A 15,000-nucleotide genomic window follows, 5' to 3' on the forward strand; every position below is an offset into this window, starting at 1 on the left:
TATAAAGCTCAATTATTTTTTTCTAATTTAATATAAATGGATACCCCACCCCCACCCCCCACCCCTTCACCCCTCCCGATATCTATCAATCCCAGCGTGCTGTGCGGCCCTCACGGAACTCGTCATCAACGACGCCAATGCCCAACAGATCGTCCAGTCCAACGGGATCTACTGCCTGGGTCTCCTCATTCTACCCCAGGAAGTCAGCTCGGAGAAGGAGAGGAAGCGACAGACTAAACTACAGGTCGGTGAGGGGGATGCAACAACAATAGGGAATGAGATTAGCGGAAGAGTAGCGTCCCTTGATTGGACGTCACCCATAGTCTGTGACGTCACCGGCGGAATAGTTATTAGAGAGAGAACGTCATGTTGGTTGTGCGCGGAAGCGAGGACGAAAGACACATGCGCACAACCAACATGACGTTCTCTCTCTAATAACTTTTCCGCCGGTGACGTCACAGACTATGGGTGACGTCCAATCAAGGGACGCTACTCTTCCGCTAATCTCATTCCCTATAGACGATTCTTTCATCCATTTGTATTTATTAAACGAGTTGTTTTTCTCGTGCCCGGTAACACAACAAACTTGCGATTATGTGTTATTACATGATAAAAATAGAACGAGTTTATAATAAATACACATAAATGACACTATACGTTTATTCCAACCCTACAAGTAAGATTATTAGATATAATTTTGTAACCAAATGGTATGGAATTAGTACTTCTATTCACCACAATTTGTATCTTTATCCTTCTGCTTGAATGGCAATTTGACCCAAAACTAAAAACGTTGGATTTGTATTCATGCACACCAAAAGATTATTTGTAATTACCAATCAGCTGTCTTTTACGTCTAATTTCACACCAATTAAATGTTAAGCAAATATTCTGCAATCGTTGAATAAATTTTGCATTCAACGCGTTCAAAGCATTATTCGATGATGACGTATTTACTAAGAAATGATTGGGTTTTCCAATGAGAGTGGTCGGTGGAATATTATATTTTTTAAATCGACTTTTTAATTCTTTACAGCTAGAGATTAATTTGAATCGACGTGTACTTATCTGCAGGTCTGATAACCCAAAGTGTTATGGGCTCGTTGTTATAATGGAAATATGTGTAAATGCTGCTGTTCGAAGCTCGAAGAAAAAAAATAACAACGTAAAGTTGAATGTAAGCTTCAATTTAATTACAAAACAGATCAAATGAACGTTTCGGGTTTCCCCTTTATCAACAAAACAGGATGATTGAAACACCACAGATGAATGAAATGATGTGGTAGTGGCGTAGATAAGATGAATCAAAAAATCATCTGTGGTGTTTCAATCATCCTGTTTTGTTGATAAAGGGGAAACCCGAAACGTTCATTTGATCTGTTTTTGTATTAAATTGAAGCTTACATTAAACTTCACGTTATTATTTAATGGAAATATGTGCTATCAAACCAACGCAAAATGCTGTCCATTACAACAGTGTTAAGGCAAGCCGTAACTGCAGATGAGGGCTTGTCGTGATCCACAAATCTCGTTAATTCCATTAACATTTTGCATCTCGTGAATGCCATGGCTTCAATCTTAGTTGCTTTTTAAAAACTTGAGCTTTTCTATAGGGCAATATCCACTAAACGTGCTCAAAGCGCTTTACAAGGGGGCTCTGGCCAACAGCAACACTTAACATTTAATTTAGGTCCTTACAAGACGCCTTTTAGGCGATATTACAAATTTTCTTTTCGTACAGAGACAACGCTGTTAAATGCCAGGTAATCATTTTATACTTGAGTACGGTGAAATAATGTGAGTATAGAGTCTTTTCCAAGGACTCAACTACGCGCCGAGCGAGGCTCGAATTCAGGACCTTCCGATCCGAAAGCGAGTGTCATACCACTAGACCACATAGCCGCGTTTATTCCAAATTTTACCATAAAGTGAATTGAAACTTAAGTCCAATATCAATTATAATGACTTTTATTCTCACTCCCCCTTCCCCTCCCCCCACCCAACCTGTCCTTTTCAACCCCCCGCCATCCCACCCACAGCAAAACGCTTTTCGAGCTCTCCGTTTCCTGTTCAGTATGGAGAGGAATCGGCGTCTCTTCAAACATCTTTTCCCGCCAAAACTGTACGAGATGTTCATTGACGTAGGTCATTACGTCAGAGATTTGAACGCTTACAAGCCATTGGCTGACACGATCAACGGCCTTTCGGTGAGTTGTTATTTAATACCGTAGCCATCATTATGTTAGAGATAGTTCGAAGATGACGTCACTCAGGCCTTTGTTATTGTTCTTGCCATCCGCGTTTGTGAGTTGTTCTCACTAAACTGTATTAACCAGACTATAAAAGTTCATGGTTACACAGAGTTTATGTGTTGGTCCGTTATACTTCCGGATGGCAATGTTGTGAACTCCTTGGCCAAGCGCATTCAATCTAAAAGTTTACGATGGCGACGTTAACACCCAGTGACTATTTTGACAGTCCTGTAAAGATGGTTCTCGGGACTATTTTTACATTTAAACGGCATAGCTCGTCTATTATTTTTTAAAGCAAGAAAGACTCTACTAGAATCGAAGTAGTAGTAGTAGTAGTAGTAGTAGTAGTAGTAGTAGTAGTAGTAGTAGTAGTAGTAGTAGTAGTAGTAGTAGTAGTAGTAGCAGTAGCGTATGGCTACACCTTCAAATTTATTTCGTCAACCCAGCTTCTAAAGTCTTCCTCCAACCTAAGGATGGTTTCGTAGCCACCTTCAAGTTTAGTGACTGGGCAGTGGAGGACGATGTGATCGCTCGTCTCTGGGGCTGCCTGACATTTCTGGCAGGTATCAATGTTTCGAAGTTTCCATCTGCACATATTTGATGCAGTTCTGCCATGTCCATGCCAGTTAAGAGGCGATTCACTTCAATGTGAAGGAAAACTGGAGAGAAATGTGGAACAGGGAAACACCAAGAGGAGGAAACATCATTAAAGATCCAACCAAAAGAGTGCCTGCATTCAATAACGCCAGGAAATACTGGACTAGAATCGAAGCCAACGGGAGAACGATTGCTCAAGGCAAGAGTCAACTCAAAATATGCTAAATTGTCAGTAATTGTTTGTCACAGTGGCGGTTCTAGCCTATTTACAGTGGTTGGGCAAAGATGATCCGGTCATATATATATATATATATATATATATATATATATATATATATATATATATATATATATATATATATATATATATATATGATTTATTTATTTATTTATTTTTTTTTTTAATTATAATTTTTTTTTCACCTTTAAAAAAAATATTTCAACCACAAATAATCACATTCACAATGAAATGACAATACCAGTAGATTTTAATTATTCCAAACGTAATCAAAAAATAATCACGAAAGAGAATACAACTAAAAACTAAAGCGACGAGACATAATGTGACAACACCTTGACAATAGAAGTCCATTTCGTTCACTCGAAAAATTAAAGAGATGCTTTAATCCCTCAACGGCGAGATTAATATTTCGGTTACATTACTGGTTTTCAGTAGTATGTAGTAACCTTAAAGTTTTCATCGAGAAGCAACAACAGCGATATGACTCGAGTTTCATTCAGAGCTGAAATTGCATCATTTTTACTGCTGTCTTGGTGGTTAGAATGATTGTGCCGGTGGTGGTAGTGGTTGGAATAGTGGTAGCGGTGGTGGTGGTGGTGGAGGAGGAGGAGGAAGACGAGGCGGTGAGGGAGGATGTAATTATGATAGTGGTTTTGGTGGTGCTGTTGGTTAGAATGATAGTTGTGGAGACGATTGTTGTACTTGTTGTTAATATTGTTGTTGTTGTTGTTGTTGTTGTTGTTGTTAATGATGATGATGATGATGATGATGATGATGATGATGATGATGATGATGATGATGATGATGACAACCACGATGTCGTCGACAATGATGGTTACCACCATACGATATTACAAAGTTTATTTAATCTTAGGCTTTCGCCAATAATTCACACAATACAATTAAGACAAAAGAATGTTATCAATCTCTCCTCATGCATTCGTTATACTATCACAATAACGACCGTGTTATCTTTACTCCTTCCCAATGCTATCTATACAAGAGTGCTATGCTCCTTCCCCAACCAACCCCTAGCTTCCCGCCTCTTCGTCGCGAACTATCTTATGTATGTATTAGCTTCAGGACGGGCAAGTACGGAATCTGCCCACCCTTCCTTTAAACGTCTTTATTTCCTCTATAACTTAGAATTCAACTCTCTCCTTACTCAGAAGAGTATTTCTCGTATACTAATTCAATTGTTGAGAAAACCAAAATGGTGGTTGTATTAATATTTATTTAGTCGTGACTTTTGAATAAAATGTTTTGTTTTATTAGAGGAAATACAATAGAAAATTACATTGTCTTGCAAAATTATTTAGTCTGGCAATAAAAATACAGCGGTAATTACTTTAAGAATAATAAAAAAAAGAACTAACAAATTAATTTGTTAAAAAAACAAAAACAAAAAAAAACAACAAAAAACAAATAAGAAAACAATTTAAATAAATGAGTTTTGAGAAGTACTTAAAGAAAACAAGAAAAAAAAAAGAAATAATTTAAATGGATAAACAAATATATAAAAACAACACAAATTAATACTAAATTGATATAATATTAGTAAGTTAATAAATTTAATTCAATACTGGAACCTTCCCAAAGTCATTACATCAATGGTACCAGCACAAGTAAGGCAATAAATAAGAAAAAGTTCGTTTGCCAAAAGCTCTATTCAGTGTTCACTGGTTATTAAGGTGGGCTCATTTGAATTAGCCCGACCTAGTACTAGAGAGGCCAGACAGCAAAAATCGGAGTTAGTTCACCGTCAGGCGACGTGACGATGAGATGACGATGTGGGCGGAGTGGAGTGGTTGGGGAGGGGGGGGGGGGGGTTGATAAAAAGAACAGGAGCGTATCCTGGTTTATGCATTACGGGGTGCATGGTCATTCGCAATCTATCAAAAATACACACAAATTGATTTCAGTACGAAGTATCAAGTTTAAGTAGTAACTTTTGAAATTATCTAATTTAGATTAGATTATTTCGGACCTGGTAATACAGCTTATAACTTGAAAAAAACAGGCTGGTATTTGCCCACCCTGCCCATTATTACCAGCCATCCCTGGTTTGTCATGAGGGCAAGAGTGAGGACGAGAAATAAAACTTCTATGATAAGTTAAATCAAACAGTACAACAGACTCCAAAACATGATGTAGGTACCTAGCTATAATGCTTGGTGACCTGAAGGGAAAAGTTGGACGAGATAATGACTGTTAAATAGCAGCCCCGAGAACCATCTTTACGGCACTGTAAAAAATATTCACAGCGTATTTAATAAACTCTACTTGGGGTGAATATAATGTGTGCTTTTATATTATATATATATATTTTTTTTTCACAATTGATCATTTATATTGTAAAGTGCCCAGAGCTTGTGTTTTACAAATTTATAAATGTGTATTATTATTATTATTATTATTATTATTATTATTATTATTATTATTATTATTATTATTATTATTATTATTATTATTATTATTATTATTATTATTATATTATATAATATTACTAATGGAAACCCCACAATCTTTGCGGAGAAATAAAGGCTATTAGGAACAGAAACTTATTTACTTTAGTTATTATACAACTGTATTGGGGAAATTAACATAGATCGAGACGAATCTTTTGAGGCATCAATGATCAAAATCGGCCATTTAATAAAGTCTGTAGATGCGTATACGAACGAGGAAGTGTTGGAGAAGGTGAGAAAAGGAAGGATATTGATCGATACCATCAGAAAGAGGCAGTTACGGTTTCTGGGACATGTGTGGAGAAGAGACGGAATAGAAAAGTTGGTAACATCTGGGATGATCGAAGGAAAGGGAGGTAAAGGAAGACAAAGAATGACTTATTTAAATAACCTAAGATGGATGGTGATGAGATGCATGCAAATGAATCTGGCAACAAGGCAGCCAGATAGCGATTCCCCCAAAATCAAATGACCAGTCATTATGCCCCAGCAGATTTTGTAAATAACAGTTTGAGTCAACGGGTGATAGAATTACCCTTGAGTTAGAAAAGGTTTGTAAGTTACTCCTATATCAATCTGTAAAATTATGGTTTTTAAAAATAGATTTGCCAGTAATTCTGTGCTCGGTGGAAAAAGTTTAACAAAGACTGTACGGTACAATTTTGACCCCCAACTCTGATTATTTTTTTTAAAGAATAGATATATCATATTATGATACCCTCACCAATACAGTGTGTGTGTGTATGTGTGTGTGTGGGTGTGTGTGTGTGTGTATGCCTTCAATACTGAAGATGACACCAATTGTTCGCTCTCATTTCGATGTTTGTTGTCGTTGTTTTTTGGGGTCTTCTTTTTTGTTTTTTTTTTGTTTTTTGTTGTTGTCTTTTTTGGTTTGCTTTTTTAGCTTTTAGTTTTCTTATTTATTTATTTATTATAATTATATATTTATTTATTTATTTATCTATTTGTTTATTAATTTATTTATCCATTTATTTTTGTCTTGTTTTGGCCGTTTTGGTGAAGTATTTGATCATTGAATTCTAGATCACTACAAACAATCAAATTCAAATTGCTTTTTTTTTCTTCTCTCTATTTCATTCCAGGAGGAATCCATTTCGGAGATCAATGAACGCATCTTCAGCACCCATCAGAACCGAGAACCCAGCTTCTACATCGGAGAATACGGCGTGTTCGAGTTATTGGGGATGGGGGCGTTTGGATCGGTGTACAAGGTCAGGAAGAAGACTGGGAGACAGTCGTGTATGGCGCTTAAAGAGGTAGGAAGTCATGTGACCTAGGGGTCAATCTGGCCTTATGATGTACTAGGGATGGGTTGGGATGTTTTGGGTCAGGAAGATGGCTTTGAGAAAGTCGTGTATGGCGCTTAAAGAGGTAGGAAGTCATGTGACCTAGGGGTCAATCTGGCCTTATGATGTACTAGGGATGGGTTGGGATGTTTTGGGTCAGGAAGATGGCTTTGAGAAAGTCGTGTATGGCGCTTAAAGAGGTAAGAAGTCATGTGACCTAAGGGTCAATCTGGTGTTATGGTGTATTGGGGATGTGTGGGGATGTTTTGGGTCAGAAAGGTGACTTGGAGACAGTCGCTTTAAGAGGTAGGAAGTGATGAGACCCATTGGGTCAATTTTGTGTTATGGTTTGTTGAGGGTGGGTGGGGGTGTTTTGGGTCAGGAGAAAGACTGGGAGACAATCGTGTATGACACTCGGCAGGGTGTTATAAATATAACATGGGCTCAATCTGGCACAGTTGACCCCTGATAAAGCCAACACCACCGGTCCAGATATTTTGGTTCACTTCAAGCAAGATTGACATTATTTATTATCAGTGTGGCACACTTAAATAAAGAGCAGAAAACTTGGAACAAAGAAAATATAATGTGTTGACTTTAATAAGAGTGATGGCTTTTATACGGATTCCACGGGATTATGATTTATTGGGGGGGGGGGGGGTTGAAGTGTTTTGGGTCAGAAAAAAGACAGGGAGACAGTCATGTATGGGAATCAAAGAGGTAGGATTTGATAAATGTGACCACAAATTAAGAATAGCCTACAGTAAAACTTAAGTATATGTCGTATTGTGTTGGAAACGAATACCGGCTGTAAAGTGTATTTTGATTTAATCGCATTATCCCTTCTATGGCTTGGAATATCTTGGAGGCTCACCCGGTTATTGTTTATTTGTTACTAAGTACGTTTGTTTTTAACAAAACCGTTTTCTTCTCATTAGGTCATTGAAGCACCAGCGGTATTAAATTCTCTCATTCTCTCTCTCTCTCTCTCTCTCTCTCTCTCTCTCTCTCTCTCTATCCAACTTTGGTATAACTGTGGTTGAAATATTCCAGGTGAATTTACAAAACACGGCATTCGGCAAGAACGCCAAGGAGAAGGCCCAAAGTGTTGGACAAATTACAAACGAGTTGAAGATTATGAAGGAGGAAATGAGACATCCAAACGTTGTACGATACTACAAAACGTTCGAACTCAGTAAGTATGGTGTTCATAGAAAGTTTTGATTTCCTCTTGTGACTATCTAATTTGTTTGTAAAAAGAACTCGCTATGTTATCACTTTCCCAAACAAGGCCGAAGTAGAAGTCGAAGAAGAAGAAGAAGAAGAAGAAGAGGAAGAAGAAGAAGGAGAGAATGAGCGGGAGGAGGAGGAAGAGGAGGAGGAGAAGAGGAATGACGAGGAGGAGGAAGAGTAGGAGGTGAAAAGGAGGAGAAGGAACCCTAGAGATTTTTAAAAATAGACTTTTTAATTGATTATCCCCGCTTTGTTTCCCTAGATGACAAGCTGTACATTGTAATGGAATTAATTGAAGGTGCTCCACTAGGCGAACACTTCACGTCTCTCAAGGAGAAAAGGCACGGCTTCACTGAAAGCAGAATTTGGAATATCCTAGTCCAGGTAAATTTGTATAAAAACTGCTTGAAGCAATAATGAAAGTACACTGTATATACTCTGAAAAAAATCGAATTTAAAATTTGGCCAGAAAACTCAATCCTTAAACTATCCGTCCTTTGAAATGACCTTCACCTTGTCAAAAACTCTCCAAAATAGGGACTTCGCAAATCCCAGCTTTGAGACCTTTTGCCAAGATCGGGGTCATTCTATTTGGTATTTATGAGTCGAGAATATACATTCGCTATGATATTATTTTCTCTTTCCTAAACGGGGAAGAGGAGAAGGAGGAGGAGGAGGAAGAGTAGGAGGCGGAGGAGGAGGAGGAGGAGCTGGAGGAGGATGATGAGGAAGATGAGGAGGAGGAGGAAGATGATGATGATGAGGATGACGATTATGATGATGAGGAGGAGGAAGAGGAGAAGGAGGAGGAAGAGGAGAAGGAGGAAGAGGAGGAGAAGGAGGAGGAGGAGGAAGATGATGATGATGATGATGATGAGGAGGAGGAGGAGGAGGCGGAGGAAGAGGAGTAGGAGGAGGAAGAAGAAGAAGAAGAAGAAGAAGAAGAAGAAGAAGAAGAAGAAGAAGAAGAAGAAGAAGAAGAATAAGAAGAAGAAGAAGATTGGAGTCATTTTATTTGGGATTTATGAGTAGAGAATATTTGAGACAAAAGTAACCTTTCTCTCATCCGTAAAGTAGCTCCTTAATACTTGTAGGACATTTCTTCATCTTCTGGTGTGAGCTAACCTTGTCCATTTCCTCCTCTTCCAGTTGATCCTAGCCCTTCGTTACCTGCACAAAGAGAAAGGCATCGTCCACAGAGACTTGACGCCCAACAACGTTATGCTGGGCGAGAATGACAAAGTCACCATCAGTAAGTTTTTCAACGAAAAAAAAATGTCATCATTAATCATTTTGTTCCACGGAGACCCAAAGTCACGGACAAAGTTAATTTTTAAAATACTATGAAGAACCAAAGTCACAAATGAAGTTAGTTTTTAAATGTCACAAAGAACCAAAGTCATAAATGAAGTTAGTTTTTATATATCACAAAGAACCAAAGTCATAAATGAAGTTAGTTTTTAAATGTCACGAGGAACCAAAGTCATAAATGAAGTTAGTTTTTAAATGTCACATGCACAAAGAACCAAAGTCATAAATGAAGTTAGTTTTTAAATGTCACAAAGAACCAAAGTCACAAATGAAGTTAGTTTTTGAATATCACGAAGAACCAAAGTCATAAATGAAGTTAGTTTTTAAATGTCATTAAGAACCAAAGTCACAAATGAAGTTAGTTTTTAAATATCACAAAGAACCAAAGTCATAAATGAAGTTAGTTTTTAAATGTCACAAAGAACCAAAGTCATAAATGAAGTTAGTTTTTAAATGTCACAAAGAACCAAAGTCACAAATGAAGTTAGTTTTTGAATATCACGAAGAACCAAAGTCATAAATGAAGTTAGTTTTTAAATGTCACAAAGAACCAAAGTCATAAATGAAGTTAGTTTTAAAATATCACAAAGAGCCAAAGTCATAAATGAAGTTAGTTTTTAAATGTCACAAAGAATCAAAGTCATAAATGAAGTTAGTTTTTAAATATCACAAAGAACCAAAGTCATAAATGAAGTTAGTTTTTAAATATCACGAAGAACCGAATCATAAATGAAGTTAGTTTTTAAATATCACGAAGAACCAAAGTCATAAATGAAGTTAGTTTTAAAATATCACGAAGAACCAAAGTCACAAATAAAATTAGTGATCCAATACCACGAAGAACCAAAGTTGTTATTTTAGGAATTGTTTGATTAAGCAAACAAGACACCTATTTTCCTTATTACGTCAATGAATACATGCAAAACAAAAATGATTTAAAAATGCAGATTTCTCTTAATGATGAAAAAGCAACTGATTAGGTTTTCAGAGTCCATCCCCCTCCTTCCAACCCCACCCCACCTTATTTAAACGATATTATGTAAACGATTGAGCGAATCATAGTTGAAAAATAGCATGACAAAGACAGCATATCAAATATCAAACAAAGAAACAAATTGTAAAAGTAGAGCGGAGATACACAATTCACATTGAATTGTTTAGCACAGACTGATATAGATCTGATTTTAAATAAATATTGCATTATATTACTCTGATCACTAGATATATCAATTTCAAGAAGATTGTTACTTTTAAGAATTTTCTCAGATGACTTTACTAAGACATGTCGCCCGCACCCCCCCCCCCCCCCCCACCCCCTTCACTCCTGGTCCCGTGCGGATATGATGTGGTCTTGTGGTATGACCCTCGCTTTTGGTTCCGAAGGTCCTTGGTTCAAACCTCTCTCGGCGCATAGTTGAGTCCTTGGAAAAGGCTCTTTACTCGCATTCTCTCACCGTATTCAGGTGTAAAATGAGTACCTGGCTGTTAACAGCGTTGTCTTTGTCCGAAAAAAAAATTGGTAATACCGCTTAACGGGCGTCATGTCTTGTTCTACATTTTATGTGTTGTTGTTGGTCAGGGACCCCGTGGAAAGCGCTTTGAGTACGTTTAGTGGATATTGCGCTATATATAAGCTCAATTTTATAAAATTTATTTCAGCTGATTTTGGTTTGGCCAAACAGAAACTCGGAGACTGCAGTAAGATGACGTCAGTGGTGGGGACCATTTTGTATTCATGGTGAGATTCATCATCATCATCATCATCATCATCATCATCATGATCATCATCATCATCATCATCATCATCATCATCATCATCATTGCCTTTTTCACCCTGGGTCAGGGTATAGGCCACAGACAAACTGTTTCCATCCTTCTCTATCATGAGCTAACTTTTTTTTTTATCCCATTCCAGGTCTTACCACTTCTCTGTATATCAGCTTCTTTAATTCTTCTCCATGTTCCTCGTGGCCTTCCCCTTGATCTTCTCCGTGGCCTTCCCCTTGATCTTCTCCGTGGCCTTCACCTTGATCTTCTCCGTGGCCTTCCCCTTGATCTTCTCCGTGGCCTTCCCCTTGATCTTCTCCGTGGCCTTCACCTTGATCTTCTCCATCGTTGGATCGTTTTCAATATCATATATTATGTTACCCGTCACCATTGACTGGTTGTCTATGAGGAAGAACTAGATGCTGAATAAGGAATTAAAAACTTTGGCCTTGAGCAAGTCACCTCGTCCTAGCTCAATTTGCGGCGCTGCATTGCGGCTGACGCCTGGGTTATTCAAGCCTGTGTTTTTGAGTTTCTTCTTCTTCTTCTTCTTCTTCTACTTCTTCTTCTTCTTCTTCTTCTTCTTCTTCTTCTTCTTCTTCTTCTTCTTCTTCTTCTTTTCCTCCTCCTCCTCCTCCTCCTCCTCCTCCTCCTCCTCCTCCTCCTCCTCCTCCTCCTCCTCATCCTTCTTCTTCATCTTCTTCTTTTTCTTCTTCTTCTTCTTCTTCTTCTTCTTCTTCTTCTTCTTCTTCTTCTTCTTCTTCTTCTTCTTCTTCTTCTTCTTCTTCTTCTTCTTCTTCTTCTTCCTCTTCTCCTTTTTAACATTTTTGTTTTGTGTTGTTTGTTTGTTTGTTGTTTTCTTTTTAAACCCTCGTGACTTATGAAATGTTTCTCTCCTTTCACTTCTCCCCCTACAGCCCCGAGGTGGTTCAGAACCAAGCGTATGGGGAAAAAGCGGACATTTGGGCTTTGGGGTGTATCTTATACCAGATGTGTGTTTTGGAGCCACCCTTCAACAGCAATAACATGCTGACACTTGTCAATAAGGTCAGTTTATTATTATTATTATTATTATTATTATTATTATTATTATTATTATTATTATTATTATTATTATTATTATTATTATTATTATTATTATTTTATTATTATTATTATTATTATTATTATTATTATTATTATTATTATTATTATTATTATATTATTATTATTATATTATTATATTATTATTATTATATTATTATTATTATTATTATTATTATTATTATTATTATTATTATTATATTATTATCATCATTATCATTATTATTATTATTATCATTATTATTATTTATTATTATTATTATTATTATTATTATTATTATTATTATTATTATTATTATTATTATTATTATTATTATTATTATTATTATTATTATTATTATTATTATATTATTATTATTATTATTATATTATTATTATTATTATATTATTATTATTATTATTGTTATCATTATTATTATTGTTGTTGTTCCTATCAATGTCATAGAAATAACGTGTAAAATTAGTGTGTAGAAAGCCTCGCAGTCTGAATGACGCTTGCTGAGAATTGTGTGATTCAGTCACAGATTTTTTGAATAACCTCGATGAGTAGGTTATAGCTGCTGTACTCTCCATCCATGTTGTTACTTGTTTCCATTGGTCACGGTCCTGGGCCAGAGTTTTGAAGCTGTCGAGATGAGTAGGTTATAGCTGCTGTACTCTCCATCCATGTTGTTACTTGTTTCCATTGGTCACGGTCCTGGGCCAGAGTTTTGAAGCTGTCGAGATGAGTAGGTTATAGCTGCTGTACTCTCCATCCATGTTGTTACTTGTTTCCATTGGTCACGGTCCTGGGCCAGAGTTTTGAAGCTGTCGAGATGAGTAGGTTATAGTGCTGTACTCTCCATCCATGTTGTTACTTGTTTCCATTGGTCACGGTCCTGGGCCAGAGTTTTGAAGCTGTCGAGATGAGTAGGTTATAGTGCTGTACTCTCCATCCATGTTGTTACTTGTTTCCATTGGTCACGGTCCTGGGCCAGAGTTTTGAAGCTGTCGAGATGAGTAGGTTATAGTGCTGTACTCTCCATCCATGTTGTTACTTGTTTCCATTGGTCACGGTCCTGGGCCAGAGTTTTGAAGCTGTCGAGATCTTGTTGTGACTTTAGTACGGAGTAAAGGTTTAGCAGTGTAAAGGTTGGTCTAAACCTACGTATTCCCTCAGGCAGGTCTGATAACCGAGTGCAATTAAGGCCTTGTTTTTACGTGGTTGTAATGGAGTATATTTTGCGTTGATTTGGAAGATTATCAGACCTGCAAATAAATGCACGTCGGTCAAAATAAATTAACTACTATTGCTTTTTTAAATGAGCGTGGCTCAGCAGTACGGTCTTTGCTTCGTACCCGAAAGGTACCGAGTTCGATAAAGCGCCGCTGCGCTGTGTGGCCTCTAGCCAGTCATCCCCTTTAGCTCAATTTGCGGTGCTGCACTGCGGCTGACGCCTGGGTTATTCCAGTCTTCTCTTGGAATAAACCCTAGAGACTAGAGTCAGGCTCTTCCCGGCCAGGCGGAGTTGTCGTACCAGTAAGGTCGCGGGTTCAAACCCCCATCACCGCCGCTAAATTTTTATTCTCTATTGTCTTCTGGCACTTTCCTACTCACTTCATCTCTGGTTGTTATAGACAAATTTACCCTGTGGTATGAATAAAGGAAATTTTATTCTATTTAATCTTATTTTTTATATGATGATTGTCGTTTGTTTTCAGATTGTTGCCGGAGAATACAGTCCAGTGCCGTCTGGAGAATATTCGGCCAAACTTAATCAGACAATTGAAAGGTAAGGGAGGGAGGACCATCCAAATATCTTAGTCAATAAAATGGACAGTCGGTAGATTCAGCCATGAGGCTCTTTGCGCTTTACATCAACATTGGTGCTTTACATCAACACTGGTGCTTTACATCAACACTGGCGCTTTACATCAACACTGGCGCTTTACATCAACACTGGCGCTTTACATCAACACTGGCGATTTACATCAACACTGGCGATTTATATCAACACTGGCGATTTATATCAACACTGGCGCTTTACATCAACACTGGCGCTTTACATCAACACTGGCGCTTTACATCAAACACTGGCGCTTTACATCAACACTGGTGCTTTACATCAACACTGGTGCTTTTAACCTCATCAACACTGGTGCTTTATATCAACACTGGCGCTTTACATCAACACTGGTGCTTTACATCAACACTGGCGATTTATATCAACACTGGTGCTTTGCATCAGACACTGGCGCTTTACATCAACACTGGCGCTTTACATCAAACACTGGCGCTTTACATCAACACTGGCGCTTTACATCAACACTGGCGATTTATATCAACACTGGCGCTTTACATCAACACTGGCGCTTTACATCAACACTGGTGCTTTACATCAACACTGGCGCTTTACATCAACACTGGCGCTTTACATCAACACTGGTGCTTTACATCAACACTGGCGATTTATATCAACACTGGCGCTTTACATCAACACTGGCGCTTTACATCAACACTGGCGATTTATATCAACACTGGCGCTTTACATCAACACTGGCGCTTTACATCAAACACTGGCGATTTATATCAACACTGGCGATTTATATCAACACTGGCGATTTATATCAACACTGGCGATTTATATCAACACTGGCGATTTATATCAACACTGGCGATTTATATCAACACTGGCGATTTATATCAACACTGGCGCTTTACATCAACACTGGCGCTTTACATCAACACTGGTGCTTCACAC

General features: G+C 37.7%; 1 protein-coding gene across 1 annotated transcript in view; it reads left to right on the top strand.

Annotated features, from left to right (window-relative positions):
- The window catches only part of LOC144966220 (serine/threonine-protein kinase Nek10-like), a 102,127-nt gene that overhangs the window by 73,856 nt on the left and 13,271 nt on the right, over positions 1 to 15,000 (top strand). Inside the window, exons 16-24 of the mRNA XM_078902398.1 lie at positions 96 to 244; positions 2,040 to 2,207; positions 6,662 to 6,835; positions 7,919 to 8,060; positions 8,361 to 8,482; positions 9,248 to 9,350; positions 11,069 to 11,147; positions 12,094 to 12,223; positions 13,961 to 14,031. Coding sequence (XP_078758524.1) covers positions 96 to 244; positions 2,040 to 2,207; positions 6,662 to 6,835; positions 7,919 to 8,060; positions 8,361 to 8,482; positions 9,248 to 9,350; positions 11,069 to 11,147; positions 12,094 to 12,223; positions 13,961 to 14,031 — 1,138 coding nt within the window. The remainder of the gene's footprint in view (positions 1 to 95; positions 245 to 2,039; positions 2,208 to 6,661; positions 6,836 to 7,918; positions 8,061 to 8,360; positions 8,483 to 9,247; positions 9,351 to 11,068; positions 11,148 to 12,093; positions 12,224 to 13,960; positions 14,032 to 15,000) is intronic.

This window comes from Berghia stephanieae, chromosome 2 (assembly GCF_034508935.2).
Source record: "Berghia stephanieae isolate SIO BIC M18660-M18661 chromosome 2, UCSD_Bste_1.3, whole genome shotgun sequence".
NCBI classification, from domain to species: Eukaryota; Metazoa; Mollusca; class Gastropoda; order Nudibranchia; family Aeolidiidae; genus Berghia; species Berghia stephanieae.